This window comes from Gouania willdenowi, chromosome 1 (genome assembly GCF_900634775.1).
Source record: "Gouania willdenowi chromosome 1, fGouWil2.1, whole genome shotgun sequence".
Classification (NCBI taxonomy): Eukaryota; Metazoa; Chordata; class Actinopteri; order Blenniiformes; family Gobiesocidae; genus Gouania; species Gouania willdenowi.
The window spans coordinates 26,049,447-26,072,771 of record NC_041044.1 but is presented as its reverse complement, the minus strand read 5'-3'; the positions used below and the strand labels follow the sequence as shown (position 1 = coordinate 26,072,771).

General features: G+C 36.5%; 2 protein-coding genes across 3 annotated transcripts; one reads left to right on the top strand and one right to left on the bottom strand.

Moving 5' to 3' along the window:
• The first annotated feature begins 534 nt into the window (after positions 1–534).
• On the top strand, positions 535–10,053 carry misp3 (MISP family member 3). Its single transcript, XM_028461377.1, has 4 exons — positions 535–698; positions 2,863–5,230; positions 6,308–6,381; positions 8,149–10,053. The coding sequence occupies exons 2-4, from the start codon at positions 2,944–2,946 to the stop codon at positions 8,242–8,244; spliced, it is 2,457 nt and encodes an 818-aa protein (XP_028317178.1). The 5' UTR covers positions 535–698; positions 2,863–2,943; the 3' UTR covers positions 8,245–10,053.
• A 3,481-nt stretch (positions 10,054–13,534) lies between these two features.
• LOC114468365 (uncharacterized) lies at positions 13,535–21,880 on the bottom strand. Of its 2 annotated transcripts, none has more exons than XM_028455225.1 (11): positions 21,645–21,880; positions 21,157–21,305; positions 20,897–21,059; positions 19,082–19,444; positions 17,457–17,738; positions 17,339–17,368; positions 15,906–16,007; positions 15,754–15,784; positions 15,137–15,186; positions 14,944–14,978; positions 13,535–13,830 (listed from the first exon to the last, which is right to left on the bottom strand). In XM_028455225.1, exons 1-11 carry the CDS (start codon positions 21,715–21,717, stop codon positions 13,747–13,749), a joined length of 1,362 nt encoding a protein of 453 aa, XP_028311026.1. In that variant the 5' UTR covers positions 21,718–21,880; the 3' UTR covers positions 13,535–13,746. The 2 variants fall into 2 exon arrangements, with proteins under 2 accessions (XP_028311026.1, XP_028311033.1); XM_028455232.1 differs by having other exon boundaries at positions 20,897–21,047.
• Positions 21,881–23,325: the final 1,445 nt, after the last annotated feature.

Sequence of the window (23,325 nt, the reverse complement as noted above, 5' to 3'; positions counted from 1 at the left end):
GTTATCTACTTCTTTGTTTACTGTAAATCCCAACACAAAGCACAGGCACAGGCAGGACTTGATCTTGGTTCGTATTGCAGACAAGAACACCCACTGACTCTGTTTCTTATAACTGGGTATAGAATTATAAAATCTTTTAATTAATATTACATACAACCAGAACAATTAATAATTATTTGTTATATTAAACTACCAAAACTTACTAAGGACTAAAGCTAAGTGATAGCATTTCATTTCATATTTTGGAAACCCAATACATCCAGTGGATGCATTCTTTTGTTTTTCAACAAACGAGGTAATTTGTTTCACAGATTTAAATAAATTAAGTATGAATTCCTTCTATCTCTTCACTATGGCATCAATAACTTACACGGTGTGTTAACTGTTAGGTTTCTTACTGAGTGGATTAGTAGCACGCATCAATAAACCCACAACAGCAGGGTAAGCCCTGAGCACATGTGTATGAGCATGCATATTAGCTCATTGTTTTTTATAGCCTGCTATGAACTAATCTTTGAGCAGGGTTAACAGCACCATTCACGAATGGTGAAGGAGGAGGTTTAGGCTGAAAGGCTTTCGAGCTGTGAGCAAAAGGATTACGTTTGTATGGAATAAACATCAGTGGCCTGACACCAGCACCGTTCTCAGAGCTTTGTTTCTGTCATTACAAGAATATCTTGCAAGAATCTTGTGGACAGGTATGTACATCTAAATATTCCTATATTCTGGAAAATCTTTGGCTAAATCTGTTTCCTGTTCCTGCACAAACATGCAAACTGCATAATCAGTAGAATAATTCCTGCTTATGAAGACAAATGTAGTTCAGAGATTCAGAGCGGTTAATCCTGGTGGGACCAACTTTACCCATTGCGCCTTTTTGCCATAGCAACTAAAGTGATCAAAGGAAAAAGTAGCAAATGTTAAGAGGAGGGAAAAAAAACCTTGTCAGCAACCATTAGATGCCAAAAGAAGACTCTTCTTATGATGAAGTTGGTTTGATGTAAGATTAATTGGGATCTTAAGATAACTTCAATGCAGTGCTCTCAGAAGTGGAAGACAGTTAAGCTTGTTGGTTTTCTTTAAAAACATTTTTTATATATTTGATCTAATTACCACGTGGGAGGATTTATCCTTAACCAGGAAGTCACAGACCAGAAATAGTCATTATGTTGAATATGTTGACATCAGATATTGAGGTTATTTGTTGAACAAATACCATCTTCCACCCACTCTCCAGTTCCAACTTTATTTGGAAACAACTACACTCACTATCCAGGGTTTCTTTAATAACAATTACTGAATAGAGTATGATTTAAGTGACCCAATAAGCTGCTTGTGAAGCCATGTCATGCTGTCACTATTTTTTCTCATTTAGCGTTGATGATTCTCATTATACAATCTATACAAATTTGTCAAAGACAAGACATCCCTTCAGCTTTGTTCCAGTTCTTCACAGTGTTGATGACATACAGCTCTGCCAGAACTGATTTGTCCTTGTGCGTGTGGACGTGTGTGCGGTCGCGCGTGTATGCATGTGTGTGTAAGCTGATTAGAGAAAGGTTTGCTCAGCAGAAAACTCAATAAGTAGGATTTGCAGCTGAAGAGTTGAAATAATTATTCAATTACAAAAACATGTTGTAATTCAGTGTTGCAGTTGGGTTCACCTAAAACACCTTTAGAAAACTTTTCTCTCTTATTTAAATGTAAACAGTTAGTTCTCCAAAGCTCCTTGACTGCTGATAAAAGGAGCAACACTCCCTGCAAAATGTGGTATACTCATCTCCTCTGTTCATCTGGTCATATTTTACACATTTATTTCTTTTTTTCATCTATTTTTGTGATAGATGGGTCACAGCATGGGTATACATTGACGTTAGAGACTGGTTTACCTGAACCTGTTCATTAATGATGAAGAAGATTACTGAGTCTTGGTATGAACAGCATCTTGGGATCAAGCTGGACCTGTAATTGGGTTGTATGACTGTTACCTATACTCTCTTTGAGCATAATTGTTTAATTATTAATTCACAAAAGTGCCAAATTTAAGTCTATCCTTTACATATGGCTGCTTATGACAATAAAACATGACAATTCTGATTATTCTAATATATGACAATTTGTTAACAGTTTAGTGGCATAAGATAACCTGTTAACTTGAAAATGTATACACTATCACTTACCTAATGCATATTCTGAGTTTGTCACATGCTTGTCACATGCTTCATGATAATTCTTTAAATTTCATTAGTTCTGATGTTAACTCTGACTGTAAAGAGATTTTAGAAAACATATGTTTTCTATAATTGTCTCCAACGTACCAATAAATATTTACATTTAGGCCTACATGATATATTTTCCAATTTTTCAAAGTGACTTTATTCACATTAAGATGTAAGATGGTTAGAGCATTTTTCTTTACATCTTGTAATAAAAGTCATACAAACGCCTTCAATATTTGTTAGTTAAAAACCTTTATGGGGCAGAAAGTCTTTGGACTGTAAAATAAACTAGAATGACCAATAAAAGAAAACTCAGGGAGAAAATGCAAACTCGGACTTCTTGCTGCATAGTCCCATGAATAACCATGGCAACATCTTTTCAATCTTAATGTCTAATTTAGTTTTCCTACTGTTGCTCTTTAAATCAGACTGAATAAGGAAATGTCAAAATGAAAGAGCATAACACACAGATTTTCAGAACTAAACAGTAAATGTCACTGTGAGCACAGATGGTGATTCTTTCCCTCCAAAAAAAAAAAAAACAACAACTTAGTTGGCTTGCACTGAAATACTAATAAATACACTGCTTAGTGCTTATGTTCTTCACCTTGTTGTCTCTCCTTGTGCTTCCTCTCCTGCTTAGATTGAAAGGGCTGAGGTCAGACAACCAGACAGCTCTTATTATTTTTACATTAGAATAATCACCACTGTGGCAAGAAAATCCATGGCCTGGCAGGAACAAGGTTCTTTCAGCTCATTTGAGGAGTGGGTCAGTAACTCCCAGTTACAAAGAGGAGAAGAGAATGAAGCACCAAAGGCAGATCCTGAGGAGGACATAGACATCCTGGAGCCAGGAGCTGAAGTATCGTTTCTGCAAGAGAACCAAGGGATCTCAATAATCACAATTATAGATGCAACAATAATGGAATTAGCAGGAAATACACAGAGTAAACCAGAGGAAGTTACCCAAAACATACCTAGACAAACAGAGAAAACTGAAGAGGAACCTGAAGAGTGCGTGGATCTGTGTGACGATGAGTTCCCTCCTCCCCCTTCTTTAGATTCTAACCAAATCTGTGAAATCAAGGCTTTTTCCAGTTTTGAATGTAATCTCGTAGAACCAACAAGTGAAGCTGGGGTAATTTTTGATCCAATGCAAGTCATTACCTCTCAATCCAATCAAAATGTCAAAGAATTTAGAAATATGGCTGACCTGACAGAGCCTTTTGAGGAGGTAGATACCTTTTTTAATGAAATAACGGCAGAGGAGGATGTCACACAAATGAACGTCCTATCAGAAAACTTCTGTTTCAGTCAATCTGAACGTTTGTCAGAGCCTGCTCATCTCTCTAACTCCAACACAAACAGCTCAAACAACATGAATCCTGGTGACAATGACCAAGAAGAAAATGAGGTCAGTTCAGGTTTTGTGTTTTGTCAGCAACAACTGGGAAAACAAGATGTCTGCAACATTTCCCAACCTTCACAATACCTCTCTACTAGTGAAGAGCCAAAATCAACTCAGCATGCAGATCCCTCAGCCCAGCAGCAGGAGGAGCAATTGTCACAAAGCCAGAATGAATTAGCCCCCAGGGGAGAAAACCAGGAAACTGCACAACAGGTGTTCAGCCAGGGATCGCCACCTTTGTCGAATGTTGCCATGGAGCTATCCAATCAGGGTGGAGCAGCTTCTTACAACTCTGGCTGTGTTGCAGCACTGAGAGGAGGGCACGGCAAAGCAGAGGGAAGGACAGAAGAAGGAAATGTGCCAACAGGTGAAGACACAAGGCAGGGCGAGGAGGAATTTGAAAAGAATGACCCAACTACACAGGAGGCAGAAGGACTGCTGAGTTATTCACAGACCGAGAAATATAGGTGTGGTGTTTCTCATGAAAAGGAGAGTCACACTCGTTTGGGTAATGACTCATGGGACAATAGCCAGAGTGACAATGGAGTATCTACAGACTTTTTCTCATTTTGTCCTATGGAAGACGGCACCTGCACATCTACAGGCATGACAGCAGCTATCTCTAAGGAGACTCCCATTGAGAGGGAGATCCGAAGGCACCTAGAGCGCGAACACAGTCTGCGAAGGGCAAGAGGGCTCCCTTGTCCACCCACAAGTCCACTGTTTGTAGAGATCCCTTTACGGATAAATGGACCGGTCCAGCCACTTCCTGCAAAAGCTGAACAAAATCAGGACAAGGACAGAGAGTTTGCGGGCAAAATGATGCAGCATGAGATCCACGGGGAAATCCAGAGGGAACAAGATTTGGTCAAGCTTGGCAAAGTTCCTGGTGTTTATGACAAAGGCACTGTACGCCAAATAAAAGAAAGGAAGCTCATTTTTGAAACTTTTCAAACACGCAGCGACTCCACTTTGTCAACTCCAATGAAAAGTAAGGCCTCATCTTGGTCTTCTGACAGTAAGGTTTCATCTCCTGAAAACCAAGGAAACTTGCCAAAACAGGCATCGCCCATTGAGGGGTCAAGTGTTTGGAGAAGCCAGGACCTTTGGAGTCCCACACATAGTTCAAACTCTGCTAGAGGAGAAAGAATGACCAAACCTGCACCCAGAGGACCAGGCTTTTCTGAGGGGGCAGGTTTTCAGGTCATAATCTTAGAGAACGATGTGACTGTCCCAGCACAGAAAAGCTACATGGGAAGACCAGAGGCTGAGCCTAATAATGCAGTCAACTTTGAAAAGACTTACATTCCATCATTCAGAGAAGATGAGGAGGAAGAGGAGAAACCCAAGGAGAACCCCTTTTTCAAGCTGCGTTCATCAGACACTTTTGTGAAGGTGAAGCAGGATATCCAAGAGACTGAAGAAAGGGAGAGGGAACTTCGCAATCAGAGGATGAGCTTGTATAGGGGTATCAAAGGTGGAGACGGAAAGGGGACGCCAATCCAGGAGGAGGAAAAGACTTCAATATCGTCTATTCCACCAATAAATGGACAGAACACATCTGACGCACCAGGGTTGTCATTCAGAAGTGGGCCCCCCACAGGTGAGCATAGCTGTGTGTGCGAGTCTTTGTGTTAGATGCATTAACTGTTTTGATTTAACCCTTGTGCAGCACTTTGTTTGTGTTTAGACTCAGAAAAGTGTGGAACTCAGCCAATAAGTAGATAAATCTAAGAGTTCTGCTTCTTTGAAATCGCTGTTTGAGAGCTAGTTATTACCCCAAGGAGGTAATATCTTCACTGGTGTTTGTTTGTTTGTTTAATTTTCTGTTAGCAGCATTATGTCCAAAGTACTGAATGGATTTTGACAAAATTTTAACCATTGCCATGGAAACGATCAATATAGAGATTCTTGATTACTTTCAAAAATAAAAAAAAATCCCTATTTGTCATCATTGGAGAAATTTCAAAAATTCATACACACATATGAATTCCATATCCAGAAAAACAAACGGTTGATGGCTAACCAGGAAAAAGGAAAGACATTGGGACGTACCATTTCCATAAATAATAGGCAACTCAAACAATTTTCACAATTAACCAAACCAAGACAAATGCAATATGATTTATATACTCTTACCATTTTCTCATGTACCTGCAGTAGGTTTTTTTAAATTACAGCTCACTGAGATTACATATTTGGGTGTGACTTCAACAATGAGTATGGTACATCACGCAGTGAAGGTAGGGTTTAACAGAGCGTGTGTTTAGCTGGTGTTTAGGGCAACTGGTAGATTGTGTGACTCAATAAGAATGAAAACAATGTCTTGAAATGATTATAGTCATCACCAGGTCACAAAAGGTGACGTAAAATGACCAGGGCGTGGTCCTACAGTAGGTGAACTGCTGTTACTCAGTCACACGAAAATCAGAGGTTGGGGTTTTTTTTTTTTTTTTCCAAGTAATAGTTTGGTTTTGTCCAGTTTATGATCAATCAGCCACATTTTGATTTACTTTCCTCCAATATCCGCATTCTATTTCTTTCACAACAATTACTCCTGATATGAGAAAAACATTTTGCTTACTGTGTGCAAGTCAATCTAATTCAGCAACTTTTCTTCATAATTTTTCTTTTTCATACTGTCTTTAACATGTTGGTGTTTTTTCGTTCTTTCTCTCAGCTCACCACTCAGTTGGCACTTCAAATCTGAGGCTCCCAGCCAACACTGAAGAGAGGAAGATGACGTGCCCTGAGGTTTGTTAACATAATTCATTTCTTCCAAGCAAATCCAGTTTAGTTTAAAATCAGATCTTGTCATACTGTAAGTTGACATTAGGGCTGAACGATCTTAGTGAAATTTCTCATTTGTGATTATTCTGGAAGATATTGCAATTTCAATTTCATTGATTTTCTTCTTCTTCTTCAAAAAAAAAAAAAAGATTTAGTGCGATATTCACAATGTACAGGGACATTTTCAAACATGGCAGAAAATTACATCATACCATCAAAACATCAAAAGCTATTACTCTAATGCAAGGGTGAAAACTAGTAAGTAATTAAAGTAATTACTTCTAAATGTATTCATGAACAAGAAATGTGCATGTTGTACATTCTTAAAAGTCCTTGACCAATGGCAGTGATTACAACTGAAGAACTAAAGGACACATCTTTACACAATATGCAAAACACATGATCTCTATTTCAATCAAACAACATTCAGGTTTAGTTTACATAGTTATTTTTAATCTCTATTCAAAGTACCAACACACTTTTTTTTAAAATTATTACAGAATACGAAAGTGAAAGCAAACACTTTCCTGAGTCAGTCTCTAAAGTAGCTTCATTCATAAAGCATGAATATCTAAAGGTTTAGATATGGAAGCAGATGATGCATGTAATTAAATTGCATTACATTAAAATGAGGGATTTGTAATTAAGGCCAAATTAGACGTAATCTATCTCTTTTACTGCATAGATACTGATTCCGAACACAACATAAGTTGCTGACATTTATACATTGGGAAATTAAACAACACTAAAGCTGGAGTTCTGAAAACCATTGCCTGCCTTTTTATATCTTTGTGCTGCGTTAATGACAGCTGTGTGGTGCTGTGTTGAATTCATAACTTTGATACAGTCATTTAAAAAAAAAAAAAAAAAAAATGTAATAAAGGGTTAGTTTCATGTGCATTTTCTTTTTATACTAACCATTAATCTGATACTAAATCCCCCTTTTATTTAAAGAACAATCACTGGATTGAAAGAAACCTTGGCCTTAGCAATGGTTCTGTAAAGGTTATCATTGCGTATAAATCCCAGGTTAAAAGCTGCAGGACCTGCGCTGTTTTTAATGGGTTTAGAAGAAGTTCTCCAGTTACCTCCAACAGTCTGAAAATATTCTCATCAGTTTTCGTTGGAGCCTCTAAAGTGGCTCTAGGAGCAAATGTGTAAAACTGTACTTGTTTTTCACTGTGGGATATGAATGCACGAAAGAATGCAGTGTAAAATATATTCTCACATATATTAAACATATAAATGTAGATATTTTTCCATATAATGTTAAATACATTCTACCATATAATACATTTTCCCATATAAATCACAATACATGATGGTAGATATTTATAAATATAAAATTACATGTATTTTGGGATATATAAACAAATATATTATATATTCATGTTTAATATATTGCAGTAATTGTTTGTATATGTTTGCAATATATTGCAATATATTATACAATATATATATAATATATTGTATAATATGTGTATTGTCAATATATAATTCCATGTGTTTACAACATATAATATATTGGAAAATATAATATACTACAATATATTACAATGCATTTTAAATAATACATTGGTAAATATATTTTCCTTTCGTAAGAATCACTTAGTAAAATATGAGGCAAACTAATTACAGTTTTTATGTTAATTGTCAACCTTTTCGGTTAATTGTCCCTTTCTTGCAATGTGATTGTCCATTTAATCATCAGTTCCTTCCTCTTTAACTCAGGGCCTGCAGAGTTCCTGCAGCCGCAGTCAGAAGACTCCTCTGGTGCAGCGATGGGAGTCAGGCATGCTCAACGGACACAGCAAAGAAGACCATTGAAAAAAGAAAGAGTGATTTTAAAAGCCTCTGGTTCTGAACGTCACGGTTGTTGGAAAAAGAAAGAGCCCTGTTAGAGAAGTGGGACAGAAGAGAGAAGAGAGTCACAAAGTGAAGGAAAGTGAAAGTAGAAGAAATAAGAAATGGAGCAGCGATTGAAACTGGAAAGAAGAAGAATTGAGAGTAAAGATAGCGATCAGAGTGGGATGAAAACAAACTCAACCTGTATCCGAGGGTGGAAAGGTCTCAAACCGAAGACTGTAAAGAATCAAATGGTGACGCTGATTAATTCTGAATGGGTGTGGTTTCAAAGTTTGGTTTTTCCAATTAAAATTCCTTAAAAACAATGTATTCACCAGTTCAATGATGTACAACTACATTTTTATTGTACTATACATGTAATCTTACAGCCTTTTCAGGGAGCTACTTCTATAGCAGTGTTAATGAACGCTTTGCCTACTTTCACATGCAAACACCTGCATTTTATTTGCAATTTATATAATTATTACCAATATTGCTATGAATTTGATTTATCTCTATTTACTGCCAGATGCATGTGGACCAAACTGGTAACTGATGTTAGATAACCTAACACAGGGCCGATTTACATCTATTCCAGTATATTCCCCTTATTTCACCAAAATAGCATCACAGGACAATGGCAGAGCAGTGCTCTAGTTATTTTTCTCTCTTTCAGCAGCGCTTGTCACAGAATTTGTGCATTTTAAGTGTAACAAGCACTAAATTAATCAGAAACACAGCATTCTCGTATTGATAAAAGTGCCTCATATCACCAGTGTCGAGTAGAACTCTCAAATCTGGATTTAGTTTTATGATTGTGAAGTGAAAAAGATTCACCATCACCATAAGATCATTTTGGACCAAAACTATATGGAATTTTTTAGTGTAACAAAACGAGCTCAGAAGCAAGTCTGTGGCATTTATTAAAAATCATTAGAACTATCATTTGAAATATTCAAAATATTCATCGACTATGTGACAGCCTGCCACATTTTCTCCCTTTATATTTATTTTTGGACAAATTCACATTACAAACCGTGTATTACATTAGAGGAACATGTTTGTGTTGAAGTGGGGTAGTGCTAAGTTATGAAACATTTGCTTGTGCTCCCCAGTCTTTGATAAACCAATAGTTATTTGCCTTTCCTTTGCAAATGCATCCTGCAACATCAAGATGTTCATTTACAAAGAGCTGCTTTCAAAAACAGGCTTTTGACGGCATGCGGACATGTATTGTTTGTAATTCTGCATTCATGTGACAAACAAAACAAGATACAAAGGCTAACACAAAAAGGCACACAAAACTTTATAATTGGATAAATCTCTGGTTTTAACAGTGACAGGAAAAAAGCTTTTAGACTGTAATGATTATTATTATTATTATGGGTTGGGTTTTGTTACTGCGTAAAGCTTGTGTTTGTGTAATTCATTTTAAGTTATTTGAGTACTTTTTCTTGATTATTTAGTTGATACATTAGAAGATCATAGAGTTTGTTACAATAGAGAAAATGTTTTTTGTCATTACAGCATTTAGTAAGGGTGTTTAAACTGCTTTGTTTAGTTGTTCACAATAGATAAATCATGCATACAATGACTGATCCCAAATAATGCATTTATTTTTTTTGTATCTGTGTATCCAATGGGCTTCCAGTGCTTGAAATCTTTACATGCTGTTTGTATTCTTTTGATTTTGTTGTTTTCTGCTTCACACAATAATATAGCTAAATAGATTTGGGACCATCAAATTCACACCAAGACCAGGAAAAAATAAATGATAATGGTCAGATTGGATATTTGTTTTACTTTTCTTTGCATTTTTGTCTATATTGTTAGGGCTTATCTTGATTGCAATGAAATGAATCGCTATGGAAACAGATTTTTGATGTAATCAATTCACAAAGGTGCATCAGACCGAGCTTTCCTCTACCAGTGCATGAGCTCTGATGGCCTCATGCTTTAGTGACCTCTCCATCTCCTGTGAATTATTCATTGCCTCATTCTAAGTGGACACAGCCCAGCGACAAAGTGTATTATTCCGGTGGACCTGAATCGAAAACCCTCACATCATTAACAGTTTTCTGTTTCCAGGCTAATGTTACATCATCAAAATGCTGCCAGGACAAAACATTAAAGGGTTTAAAAATGCAGAAAACTTTTTTTTGGAATTAATTCACATTTTAAAGATGTTTAAGGTAATAGAATCAAACGTGAAAAAAAATTGTTTTAAAAGTGTCCTGTTGGACCAATACTGTTGTCACATACTGATACTGAACCTTATGTGTTACCTACACATTTAAAAAACTTTATCAAAACTCCTGCTGAGAGACGCATCATTGCTATATTAAAAAAATAAATAAAAATCAGCAGCTCCTTGTGTAATATTTTAATGCTTGATAGAAGCATAAAATGCATACATATTTGATCATGGATTTACCAATCAAACCTTTGTAGGTGGATTCTATGGGGCGCAATGTTGCACTTTTTGCAACATTTATCAACAAACCACGTTTAGAAAACATGTATGATTTTTTTTTCTGTTACTTTTGATCAGATTTACAGCAATATTTGTGAAATTTATTTTCTTGTAAAAATATAATGTCATTGTTAAATCTAAAGCTAAATGTTAAATCTAAATGTTATAACTAAATGTTAAATCTAAATTTCATGGGTGAAACTACGGTAAATATTTAGCTAATATGCAAATTCACCGGTAGTACCAAAAATAAAACCTCATTGTGGTGAATCTGTGATGCACTGTCCAGGGTGTACCCCACCTAGCACCCAGTGTGAGCCGGAGATAGGCACCGGCAGACCGTCGTGACCCTGATTAACAGGACCAAGCGGGTCAGAAAATGGATAGATTCTGGTGAATTTGCATATTAGCTAAATATTTAGACATTGACATTTAGATTTAACAATTAACATTTAAATTCAATATTTAGATTGAGATTTAACATTTAGCATTTAGATTGAGATTTAACATTAAACAATAAACATTTAGATTTAGATTTAATATTAAACATTTAGATTCAACATTGACATTACATTTTTACGAGAAAATCAATATCCCAAATTTCACAATTATTGCTGTAAATCTGGTCAAAAGTAACACAAAATGTCACACATGTTTTTTTTAAATGTGTTTGTTGCTAAATGTTGCAAAAAGTTTATAATCAGCGTGCCATAGCATTCATCATAGTGCATCACAGAAATTCGTAGGTTTTACAAACTGTGACGTTTTGGGGGCAGTGGAAGAAAACTGGAGCGTTTGAAACTAACCTATTGGGACACTCAGGGAGCACATGCAAATCCAGCCAACCAGTCTAACCATGGGGGGAAAGTAAAATAGCTTACAGAGCAAAGCCCTACAGTGTTAATAAGAACTCATTCATATTGGACTCTCAATATATGCACATTCTTCAGTTCTTCTCCATAATTTCACAGAATGAACAAAATGAACCATTAGAAGAAGAACAAAAAGCATGAGAATGATTTTAAAATGTGTGAGGAAATCAGAGTAGGCTACATGAATCAAACCCACACATGCACAGGGACCACATGCAAACTTTGCATGTGAAAGCAATGGCCTGGATTAAAACAGAATGTTTTCACTATGAGATGGCATGTCCAGCCCTGCACTGCACGGACAGCTCCTGCCTTTTTTCCTTTAAATGAGCTAAATCTGTCGCTGCCCTGAATACTTGCATTAGACTTACAAAACGAACGAAATATGTTGCGTCACATTACATTATGAAACCAACAGATGTAAATCCAGTGTGTTTGAAACACTACTCACACCACAAAGTGGAAAATGCACACAGCTTGTCACAGAGTCAGCATGGGGTGCCATTAAAAGGCCAATTATCAGTAATATCAAAGCTAAAAATGTCATTCCGCCATCAGCCTGACTCATAGTTAAGAGTTATTACTGCACCCTGGTACTGAAACTCAGAACATGAGCTTGCTCTGAGCTACAATGTGGTGTAAATAATGATCTTGACAGTCAAATCACAAGATAAATGTCCCTATTGCAATAGCGATTTTATTTGTTGTGACCACAAATAAAATCCACACTGTAACGCAGACTTGAGTATTTCCAACACAAATGAAACATTTATTGGGTGTTCTTCCAGCGTTTTCTAAGTGATGAGAGAAAATAAAAAATAGAAAATAAAAACGTGGAGGTCACACATCCTGAAAAACTATGTATGGCAGACAGTCTTGGCTCAGTATTTGTCTGTTGTACATAATAAACTGTAGTGCTTTCACTGCAAAACACACTTTGCTGACATAACAGAGCAAAAGAAAAAGTCAAACTGTGTAACGGTTTGAATGGTTTATGGAAAGGCTGTATTTCCTTGCAAATAATAATAATAATAATAATAATAATAATAATAATAAAATCCTATTATAGTTTGGCTTAAAATTAATATCGTTCAATCTTTGAATTTAATACAAACAGCGCCCTCTGTTGAATAATTAACAGAAGTACCACATCTAGTTTTTAGCTGGAAAACATGAGAAATTACTAATAGTAAGATTTTAAAAGCAAAAGTAGTTTAGAACTGCTCATGTACTGCAAGTATCATATACTGCAACTCCTTTTTAAGATGTACTCACATTTCCCATCTTCTTTTTTATATAATACATACACTAAAAGGTTTGCGTGTGCACTGATATTTCAAGGTTAAAAAGCTGTGGAGATTGGGACATGTAAATGGTCGGTAAATGCACTACATCTTATGGATTGGTCTGGGTTAAAAGAAAATCTATTGATCGATTCTGATTGATTTATCTTTAAAATGACCCGATATATATATACATATATATATATATATATATATATATCCTCATTTAACGTGCCTTTTCTCTCATGTAGAATGCAAGGCTATTGACTAATCATACATATTAATACTGCACCAAGTTAGAGTTACTTTCTATTATTACAGCATTAGATATCTCAGAATCTCTTCCATATTCAAGTAAAGTTGGTAATGTGACTGAAATATCCTTAACCGGATTGAAAGTCGAATTGAATCGCATATAGAATTGGGACCTTGTGAAGTGAATTGATATGGGAAATCTGAATTAATACTTGTGGACTAATATTGTAATTCGACACTGAGAAAATTTCACTAAGACACTTTTGACACTAGAATAAGAGCTTTTAAACGACAGAATTGGGTGGTACGGCTAAATATTACATAGTAAAGCTATGATAGTTCCTAAATGTTAAGGAAAAAGGCAAATAATTTGTAAAACAACCATTTAAAAAGTTAAATAAAAATATTTCTTTATTCATATATTTTGTATTTGTGAGTGTGTGAGATCAAACAAGCATCCCATCCTGCCCGGTTGCATTACTGCTAAGCGAGAATAGGAACTGAGCGGAGGAAATACTCCTTCCTGTCCTGCTGTGTGTCTCCAACTGATGCTACACTGATAAAGTCCCATAAAGTATCTACACAGAGGGGGCAGACATCTCTAGTGAATGGGACTGGTGAATGTGGACAGGGAGCTCCACAGAGGGGATCTGGACGCTGACTCGTGGTTCTCTCTGCTCCATTCCTGTAGGTAAACAAACACACAAATATTAGAGATCTGAGCCTGATCAAACTTCCTGTGGCATAGGCCATATCCTACCTTTGCTTCATGGCTAATTATATATCTTTGTTTGTCATAATGACAAATGCACATCGGCTGCTCAGTCGGTTTTCAAGGAGATAAAGCACCATAACATAGGTAATAGTAGTCTAAAAACATGCTCAAACGACCACTTTGAAATCCCCACTTACATGTTGAGAGCCTTTATTAAAACTAAAGCTAAAATTATGACAAAAAGCAAGTCTATGAAGACACATTTATATCAAGCTTGAAGAGTGATAAGCAGAAGGATTTTAACAGCGAAATATTTAGATAATTGATACCCACGTTACTGTAATTGAGTTGCTATTATGGGTAATTGTACTTTTTTGAGTATAATTCCAAATCAGTCATTTTACCTGTACTTAAGTATGTTTTAAAAGAAGTAAAGTAATTAGTTACATTTCCACACCCAACTGTTACTGAGTAAATTATTTTTTTTTTGTTTTAAAATGATCAACAGACATTGTGAACCTACAAACAATGAAATAACCAGACAACAATCAAATGCATCACATCATAGCCGACCAATCAGATTAAACATAATGCATTAAATGGAGGTTATTTTCTCAGTGTTATAGTTAATAAATGTATCTATACTTAGAGCCTGATATTTTTTTTATTTTTTTATTTGAATTTATTGGTGTTATTTTATTTTAAAAACAATTGTACATTTTGACAAACCTTTTATGTTATACAGATGCCTTTGTGGGAAATAAATTCAGTTCCAATTGTGAAAGATTTTTTCTCTTCTTTTTTAAGTTTATACATAAGATTTTTACTGTATGCAAGGGAACCGTGGCAAGATTTGTTACCAAAAACAACCTTTTGGGGCGTGAAAATAACTAGTAACTTTCACTTTGAGTACTATTTATTTGAGCTATGGTACTTTTTACTTGTACTTTAGTATTTTATGTATGACTTGCTTCAATCAAGTAACAGCACTTATACTTGAGTATAGGATATATCAGTACTCTTTACACCTCAGGGCAATAGATCAATATTAGATGATAAATGAGGTAATAGATCAATAGTTACCTGAGAGGTGACACTTGTACGACTGAGTGTAAGATCTAAAGCACAAACAACCAACAAACAATATCAGACAACTGAGATCAGGGGAAATACCCACGCAGGAAATGGTCTCTGTGTAAGAACATGAATGCAACACAAAGCGGACATTCACTGCAGTAAATTAAGAGGAAATGTCCATTTAAGGAATTAAAATTACCAACAACGTGGTCTTTAGAGTGAACGTGGGTCCAGAATTGAGCCTGCTCCCTGAAACATAGCAGAAGAGACACTATTTTTAAAAATGCATAACAAATATCAACAAATGTATGTCATATCATATATTCATTTAGTCATAAGCATGAAGAAGTAGTTATGAAGGCTGTCATAAGTGTTGTCCATTACTCTAACCCTTTGTTGCCCTTACCCTAACCCTAACCCTAACCCTAACCTTAACCCTAACCCTAACCTTAACCATAACCTAGCTAACCCCTAACCTTAAAGGTGATGCTTAGGTCTCTTTCAAAGCTTATCCTACTGTAATATACAGTTTCATTGTGAAAGATAACCCTAACCCTACTAGATCCCTCCACCTAACCCCAAAAATGCCAACATAGCTCCAAAGCTGTCATAATTTAGAGGACAACACTTAATGACTGCCTTCATGATACCTTATTCATGCTAATGACAGCGTAATGACAGCCTTATGAATAATACTTCAAATAAAGTGTGACCGCATATGTCAACTTGAGTACTCTGTTGCATAAAAACAGTTCAAATTTATTGTATTGAGAAATTATTTTTGAGCTTTTCTGAAATACTCTGAGAGGACAATACCTGTTTTTCTTTTCTTGCGATGCTGCTTTGACTTGAAGAAAGAAAATGACACACACACACACACACACACACAGAGAGAAAGGAGTAAAAAGTCAGTTCCGCGGTGTCAAAGTCTGACTGCAAAAGTGTAAACCAGAGAAAGTGAGAGCTACCTTTTCTGTGAGCTATGACTACTATAAGAGCCAATGAGGAGATGAACAACACTGCAGCAGAGAAAGAGCCGAGCACCAGAGGCCAGTCAACACCAGACACATCTGTAGACGTAACATTTATCATCAGACACAAAATCAATAGGTGAGAACATTGGATGCTTTTGAGTCATGGTGAGATCCAGACACTGTTTCCACTCGTCTGAGCCCGAGTGCTTTTAGAAAACGCGAGAAAAAGTACAAACAATGACACTGAATTTAGAGATTTGAAGCGACATGGTCTGCATTTCCTAAATATCCAATTTTACTCTCATTATACAAACCCAGTGTGAGGATTGTTTCCTGGAGGGTTTTCTATTCATTATTTTTGTTACTGGACGTGCTCTCCATGTCCTGCAGGTTTTAATGTGCTCTGTGTAACTTTCATTTCCATTGAGATTAAAGTCAGGGCTGACTCACTTATACTGAGCCACTGTCTCTGCTTATTCGGCTGTAGTTTTCAGGATTTCCTTTGCTCTCATACCATGATATTAAATTTGTGTCACTCTTTCTGTTTGACTGTAATTTCTCCTTGGTCTCTTCTTTTATTCTCTATGAATCTATGGACATTGACGTTTCTGACATTAGATGAAATATTCTGTTCCCAATGAGCCACTAGGGCACACGTGTCAAACTCATGACCTGGTGGCCAAATCTGGCCCTTTGGAGCATCCAATCGGGTCCGCAGGAGAAAGTAAAGATGACAGAAAAAACATGAATCGTTGTGTGAATAAAACTCAACAATATTTCCAGGGGCTCCAAGTTTTCTCGGTGCTTATATCGCATGATGGCCATCATTTTTAATCTTAAACTTACAAAATCTTTCAATTTTCCTTAATTGAAAAGAAACTTGTCACAAAATCAAGGAAATTTAAAGTGACTATCCTGTTGGGACTGATATCAGTCACTTATTGCTTGGATATTGTCCGTTTCTTGCATATTTTGTATTTTATATATACGTAGAAGTGCAAACTAGGGCACAACAATGTTGAAATTACTTGTTTTCCCACATAAAAGATGTGGCCCACTTGAGATCAAACTGCTCCGTATTCGGCCCCATCAATGCTGAGTCATACATACATACCTAATATGCTTAAGAAGGCTATAAGAATAAAATAATCATGAGTTGTGGCTGTGGTTTTTGATGTGTCATAAAATCAAAATCATTTGACCCCAAAGTGGAGCAATGTGTGACGTCAGCCAACAAGTACTGAATATGGAAATGTTCCTTCAACTATTTTCTTCCCATTTAACAATCTTTAAGCTCATTCTTTTACTTCTGATTAAAGCATGTCATTTCAAAAGAAAATTGTTGTTGTTTTTTCCAACATGATAACTACAGTATATGTTACAATGTAAATGCGATTCAACTGAAAATGATCTCAATTGACTCGTACCTTGTGATGTTGTTGTGGGGATTTCTGAACCTGAAAGAAATATTAACAGGATTACATTTTTTAAATAAACAAAGTAACTCAAATCTTTTAAAACAACAATTAGATAGCTGCTTAAAACCTCTGTTAATAGCCAAATAATGGCTTCGTTCCGAGTAGCTCCATTTCCCGCCTAGTTGGACACTGTACTGGCACTGGTACAGGGCCTGTGGTGTATCCTGAACAGGAATGGCAAAGGTAGCTTGATGCTCAATCACTTTGCTACGCTGTGTAACAATGGGTACATCGTCATGCATCAGGAAGAGAGAGAACAGAGCACCGGGATATGCTGCAGATCCTTTGCAGAGCAAATACAGCACATCTGTCTGCTGCTGGAGAACAAGGGTGGGCAGAGGAAGGCCATCTGGTAGAAAAAAAACATATAGGGAAAGTGGTACAATGATTAGTAATGCATGAATTTCTGTTTCTGAGGTTCTCTTACAATCTCAGTATGTGACTGCTACATACTGAGATGTAACCGTGCTGGATTAGCCATGCACAGAGATTGCTGTACTGATTTTAAAAAATGCTTAAAACATCACATCAGTCGACCATCAATAAAAAAATCAACCAATGATAAAAAAAAATATGATTTTCATGATCAGATTTATATGAATACAACAGCTTATTATGGTAAAGTTACATTAGGTTAACTGTTATTTATTGCAATGTATATTATAATCATGTTTATTTGAGGAAAAAAAAATATTCCTTTTCGTATTGAGTTTTATTATAATCATGTTTTTTTGGAGAATAAACTATTCCTGTTGCTATTTTTCCCCAAGAAAAGGAGCCATTCAGCACTTGGAAAATAACATTAGCTTTGAACATTAGGTTTGAAATTTAATTTTCAATCTCAGCACGGTGGAAATAGCAAAAATCACAGCGGAACGAGCAAAAATTCATTTTCCGGTGGTGCGCGTGCTCATAATAATGACACCGGTCCCCTAAGTTTTTGTTTTTTTTGTGACGAGCGAGTAGAGGCAGACATGGTAACAGGTGGTGAAAAATGGTCCAAAAGTGGCAAAAACGCGGCAAGAAAACAGTGTGAAATGACTAAAATCAACCAAAAGTCGGTCAAGACTGGCCAAAACATTGGCAAACAAAGAGGAACCAGGTGGAATGTAATGCCAAAGAGTAGCTTTAATGAGTAAAATGTGGCAAACAATAGTGAAAAATGGCAAAAATGTGGTACAAAAAGAGGCAATATGTAGTGTAAGAGGGAAACAAGTGGTATTTATTGGGCAAAAGTTAGCTTATTTGGATAAAAAGTGGCCCAAAAAAGTAAATAAAGGACAAAAATTGGATAAGTGTCATAAAGAACTTGTAAAAATTGACAAAAAATAGGGGAAATGGGTATTTATTGGCAAAAGGTATCTAAAGTCTGAAAAAAGTGTCTTTTTGAAAAAGGACAAAGGAAGTTGCAAAATGGCCAAAGGAAAAAGGTCAAAATTGGTTAAAAAGTTTCCACTTTTAAGGTTTTCTGGGGGAATGATGATTAAAATTAAGACATAAAAAGCCACATGTTGAGCATTATTGTCCTAATAACGACTTCTATGTGGTGTCCACTGATAATGTAGTGGGCTGGTCTGGACAGAAAATGCAACGGCTTCATTTTTGTCCCAGTCCACCACTGTCCTAAAGTATATTCAGTATGACAGATCTGAAGCAGATTAGTGCTATATTAAGTTCTTCTAATAGGCCTACCTGTAACAGTGACTTTGACCACATTACTGACTGTTGAGTTGACTAATCTTTTTCTTTTGGAGATCTGGTAGACGCAGGAGTACTCGCCCTCCTCTTCTCCTCTCACAGGACTTACAGTGAAGATTCCCGGCTGCGAGTTTGAAACCAGACTAGCAGGAGGTGGGACAGTAGATGCTCCGACAGTAAGCTCCACAGACCTCAGCAGAAGGAATGTCACTGGCTGATTGGAGTCAGACTGTGACTGCAGTGCGTGAGCAGGGACAGTGCAGCTGAAGGACAGCGTGGCTCCACGCTTAACAAGGCCAGTAGACGGTTCCACAGACAGTAATGGAGGAGGGTAAGATGTCAGCGTCGGGGCAGGATCTGCAGAGTAAGAAAAAGGGGGGGATACTCAACCCAAATTAATGTGACAACTCAAGTGAAACACTGTTATGGTGTTTCACTTTTTAAAAAACACTGCTCATTTGTGGAAGTGGACATGTTGCATTTCTAAGGTCTGATTTTTCCTATCCTTGTAAAATCAACATTAAAATCGTCTATGTTCCTGGTTTTCTGAGGAATAATAGGAAACACTTTACCTAAAGTTTAATACACAAAAGCTGACATTACGCTGTCATTATTAAGGCAGTCATTAAGAGTAGTTTGTTACCCTAACCCTTTGTTGCCCTAACTGTAACCTACCCTAACCTTAACCCTAAACGTAACCTACGTAACCCTAACCTTAACCCTAACCGTAACCTCCCTAACCGTAACCTACGTAACCCTAACCTTAACCCTAACCGTAACCTACGTAACCCTAACCGTAACCTCCCTAACTCTAACCTACCTAACCCTAACCCTAACCCTTACAAAATGAAAAACGGGATGTTTTTAGTTGGGGGGTTAGCTTTTAACACCCCAACCTAACCGTAACCTACCTAACCCTAACTGTAACCTCCGTAACCCTAACTGTAACCTACCTAACCCTAACCTTAACCCTAACCTTAACCCTAACCGTAAAAGACCCCTACCTAACCCTAACCCTAACCTTAACCCTAACCGTAACCTACCTAACTCTAACTGTAACCTCCGTAACCCTAACTGTAACCTACCTAACCCTAACCTTAACCCTAACTGTAACCTCCGTAACCCTAACTGTAACCTACCTAACCCTAACCTTAACCCTAACTGTAACCTACCTAACCCTAACTGTAACCTACCTAACCCTAACCTTAACCCTAACTGTAACCTACCTAACCCTAACCTTAAAGGTGATGCTTAGGTCTCTTTCAAAGCTTATCTTGCTGTAAAATACAGTTTCAGTGTGTAAGATAGTCAATTAGCTTCAAAATAAAAGACAGTGAAAGAACAGTTTTTTTAATTTAATGTGAATCAACTGTTGGTCCAACATCAACATGACTCAATTTTAGGTTGAGATCAAACTCTACCAGTGAGGCTTCCCTCCCTAACCACCAGCAGGAGAAACCGTTTCACAGTGTGTTTGATGGTTTTGTGAGGGCGTGTGGTTTCTATATTAAATGCAGGATGTAACTACAACTATACACAATAAAGGACAACAGAAAACCACAAAGAGCACCTGCATGCAGCAGTGTAAGCGAGAGGAGCGGATGGGAGTGTTTGTTTAGTAATGAAACCACTACTGGGTCCTTTTCTTCTGTATTGAACAACATGTAATGCTTCAACTTACTGTTTGAATTAAGTTTTGAAGTCAGTTTTGAAATATGGAAGTAGCGCACGTTTAATCAGACAACAACAGTTGTAAGCACATTACCAGACACAAACATTCATCCTGGCAAACAATAATCATGTGCCAACCAGTTTGATGGGTCAATTCCAAATATGTACTGAAGCCACTGTAAACACCATCCCGGTTCTTGTACAGGCAGCAGAAAAGATCACGTCGGTCTGATTTGGATTCCCTTTTTCTGACAGTGAACTGCACCTCTGCTTCTTCTGAGTGGAGGGACTGTGAATCAACCTCAATGAAAAACAAACACATGGAAAAAAAAAAGCATATTAAAGCAAAACTGTACTCCAAAGCCATTCAGAAAACATATACATCTATTAATTATTACCTCTTCTCTTTCCTGATACAGTGTGAACACAAGTCCATAGTGACCCTCGGGGGCTCTGCAGACTAAAATTACATCATCCTCTAAATTCAAGTAGATGTCCAGCTTTGGGGGTGGAGGAGAGGATGTGGAAGTAGATGCTGAAAGACTTCCTTGACAATGGAGAAAAATATATCAACACAGGGAGAATCACATGAATTACATATTATGTTTGAGATGAAGCAACAGGCCAGTGTTTCAAAAAAACTTCCCTTGTTATTACTGCATGTGGTGACAACCACACTGTGTCCTGCTTAGGATTGCAGCATTCAGTAAAGAAGAACGAACAACAAAGCCCCTTCCCAAAATAAGCTAAAACAAAACTATTTAAATTACATTCCAAATTGACCACAACAGACATTTATATTAGAGCAATCTAAAGCCTGGGATGTAAAGCAAAAATAGAAAACCGTAACATTTTACCTGCAAACATAAGTATGATGTGTTCTTACCCCAGATTTGTAGAGAAAGAAAAATCAGAACATATTTCCAGAGTGATCGTCCTCTACTAACAAGTCCCATCATTGAAACAGGAAAACGTTAAGTGATTCAGAGTAAAGAAAACATCCACAGCACGCGCTGCTCTCTCCCTCTCTTTCTGGCTCACTTGTTTTCTTAATGCATATGACAGCCCCTTGAACTGAGCAATGAGGAAGCAAACATTCTTCCTTTTTTGGAGTAAACGGGTTTGGTCTGCGGTATGAAGAGAATAAATTGTTGGCTTTAATCACCCTGAGCAACGAAAGGAACAAATATTTGACAACATCAATACAAACATTATTTTCTACCAGATAATGTCATCGACCACTTCCATCTTTACTAAATCTAGTGTTTCCTGAACTGTGGTGTAAGGACTCAAAGGGGGTAAAGAAAAATATAACTATAATTTGGCACATTAAAGAAGTGTTTTGGCTCAGTTCAAATCAAAACTCCAAGTTATGGTTTGTTGTGGGTTTCATAAGTAATTGATGAAGGTATATTGTTGCCTAATATACTGTATGTATGTTTGCAGCAACTTGTTTTGGATCTTGAGCTGAAAAAGTCAGAGAATTAATGAATAAATCTTAAGTGAGTAGATGGAAAGTACATGTCTGTAGTTTAGTCCAATCATACAATTTCATTTTAAATCCTGTCCATTTTTACAATTTGTCTAACAAATTCATTCAACTGTGGTATCTCCTCATCGTCAATGAGATCATTAATATGGTCATTTGCAAATATTCTTTTCAGCAACTTGAAGTTAAGTGTCTTTCTCTAGGAGGCTGTGACACAATGGCATCTTCTAATTGAAAGAAAGACACTTCACATTTGCATTTAGCCAAATTTTTAACTGCTATACAAAAAGAATGCTAAACTCACCATCACTGACACCAATGTTGTTTGTTGTAAGAGTTAAAACATAGCTTTTAATCATACATTCAATGGGGAAATCATACATTTGAATTATTTGGTACCCTCCTCAAGTGTTTCTTTCTTTCTTTTTTTTTTTTTTTTCTTCAACAAAGGAAATAACTAATTTTACTTCTCCTTTTATTGCATTTCGACACTTGACACTCTAAATGTGTTATCACCACAAGGTTTTACGTTTGAATTGTGGCTTAAAATGTTGATTTAAAACTAATGCCAACAAGCTTTCATGTGTAGTTGCCGTGCTATTAAAAAATCAAGAAACACCAATAGAGACTTAATCTTTTGAAAAAAAAAATAAATAATTAAATACACATTATTTTAAGAAAATGGACAAAAAAATACATTTAAAAAATGTTAAAAAAAAAAAAAAAAAAAGTCTAATATATAAAATACACTATTATTGTTTGTGTTTATAAATGGTCGAAAAGTCGTTGTTGTTTTTACTGTTTAGTGCAGTTCATTGTTTAGTAAAGAAAAAAAAAAGTATTTCACTTGGGTTTTTCCAAAAGTTTATTGTAGGTCATCTGTGTTTGTTCCTCGTGTCCTCAACACAACGAGTAACTTCCGCTCTCGTGAGCATCGGCCAATAAATGAGAAGGAAATAAACGTGTGAGACACACGTGTTAAATTAGTGACACCCACGCGCGGAACAACTCGCGCCCCCGTGATGCTACTGAGGCCCACGTCTGATGAATCATTCCGATTATAATTTATATATGTTGC

Bases quoted from the DNA above. Each gene is read 5' to 3' on its own strand.
- misp3 (XM_028461377.1), top strand. From the start codon at position 2,944: ATGGCCTGGCAGGAACAAGGTTCTTTCAGCTCATTTGAGGAGTGGGTC. The intron at 5,231-6,307 runs GTGAGCATAGCT...TCTTTCTCTCAG, and splicing joins CAGAAGTGGGCCCCCCACAG to CTCACCACTCAGTTGGCACT. The intron at 6,382-8,148 runs GTTTGTTAACAT...TCTTTAACTCAG, and splicing joins GGAAGATGACGTGCCCTGAG to GGCCTGCAGAGTTCCTGCAG.
- LOC114468365 (XM_028455225.1), bottom strand. From the start codon at position 21,717: ATGATGGGACTTGTTAGTAGAGGACGATCACTCTGGAAATATGTTCTG. The intron at 15,785-15,905 runs GTAGCTCTCACT...TCTTTCTTCAAG, and splicing joins AGTCATAGCTCACAGAAAAG to TCAAAGCAGCATCGCAAGAA. The intron at 15,187-15,753 runs GTATTGTCCTCT...GCTATGTTTCAG, and splicing joins TCGCAAGAAAAGAAAAACAG to GGAGCAGGCTCAATTCTGGA.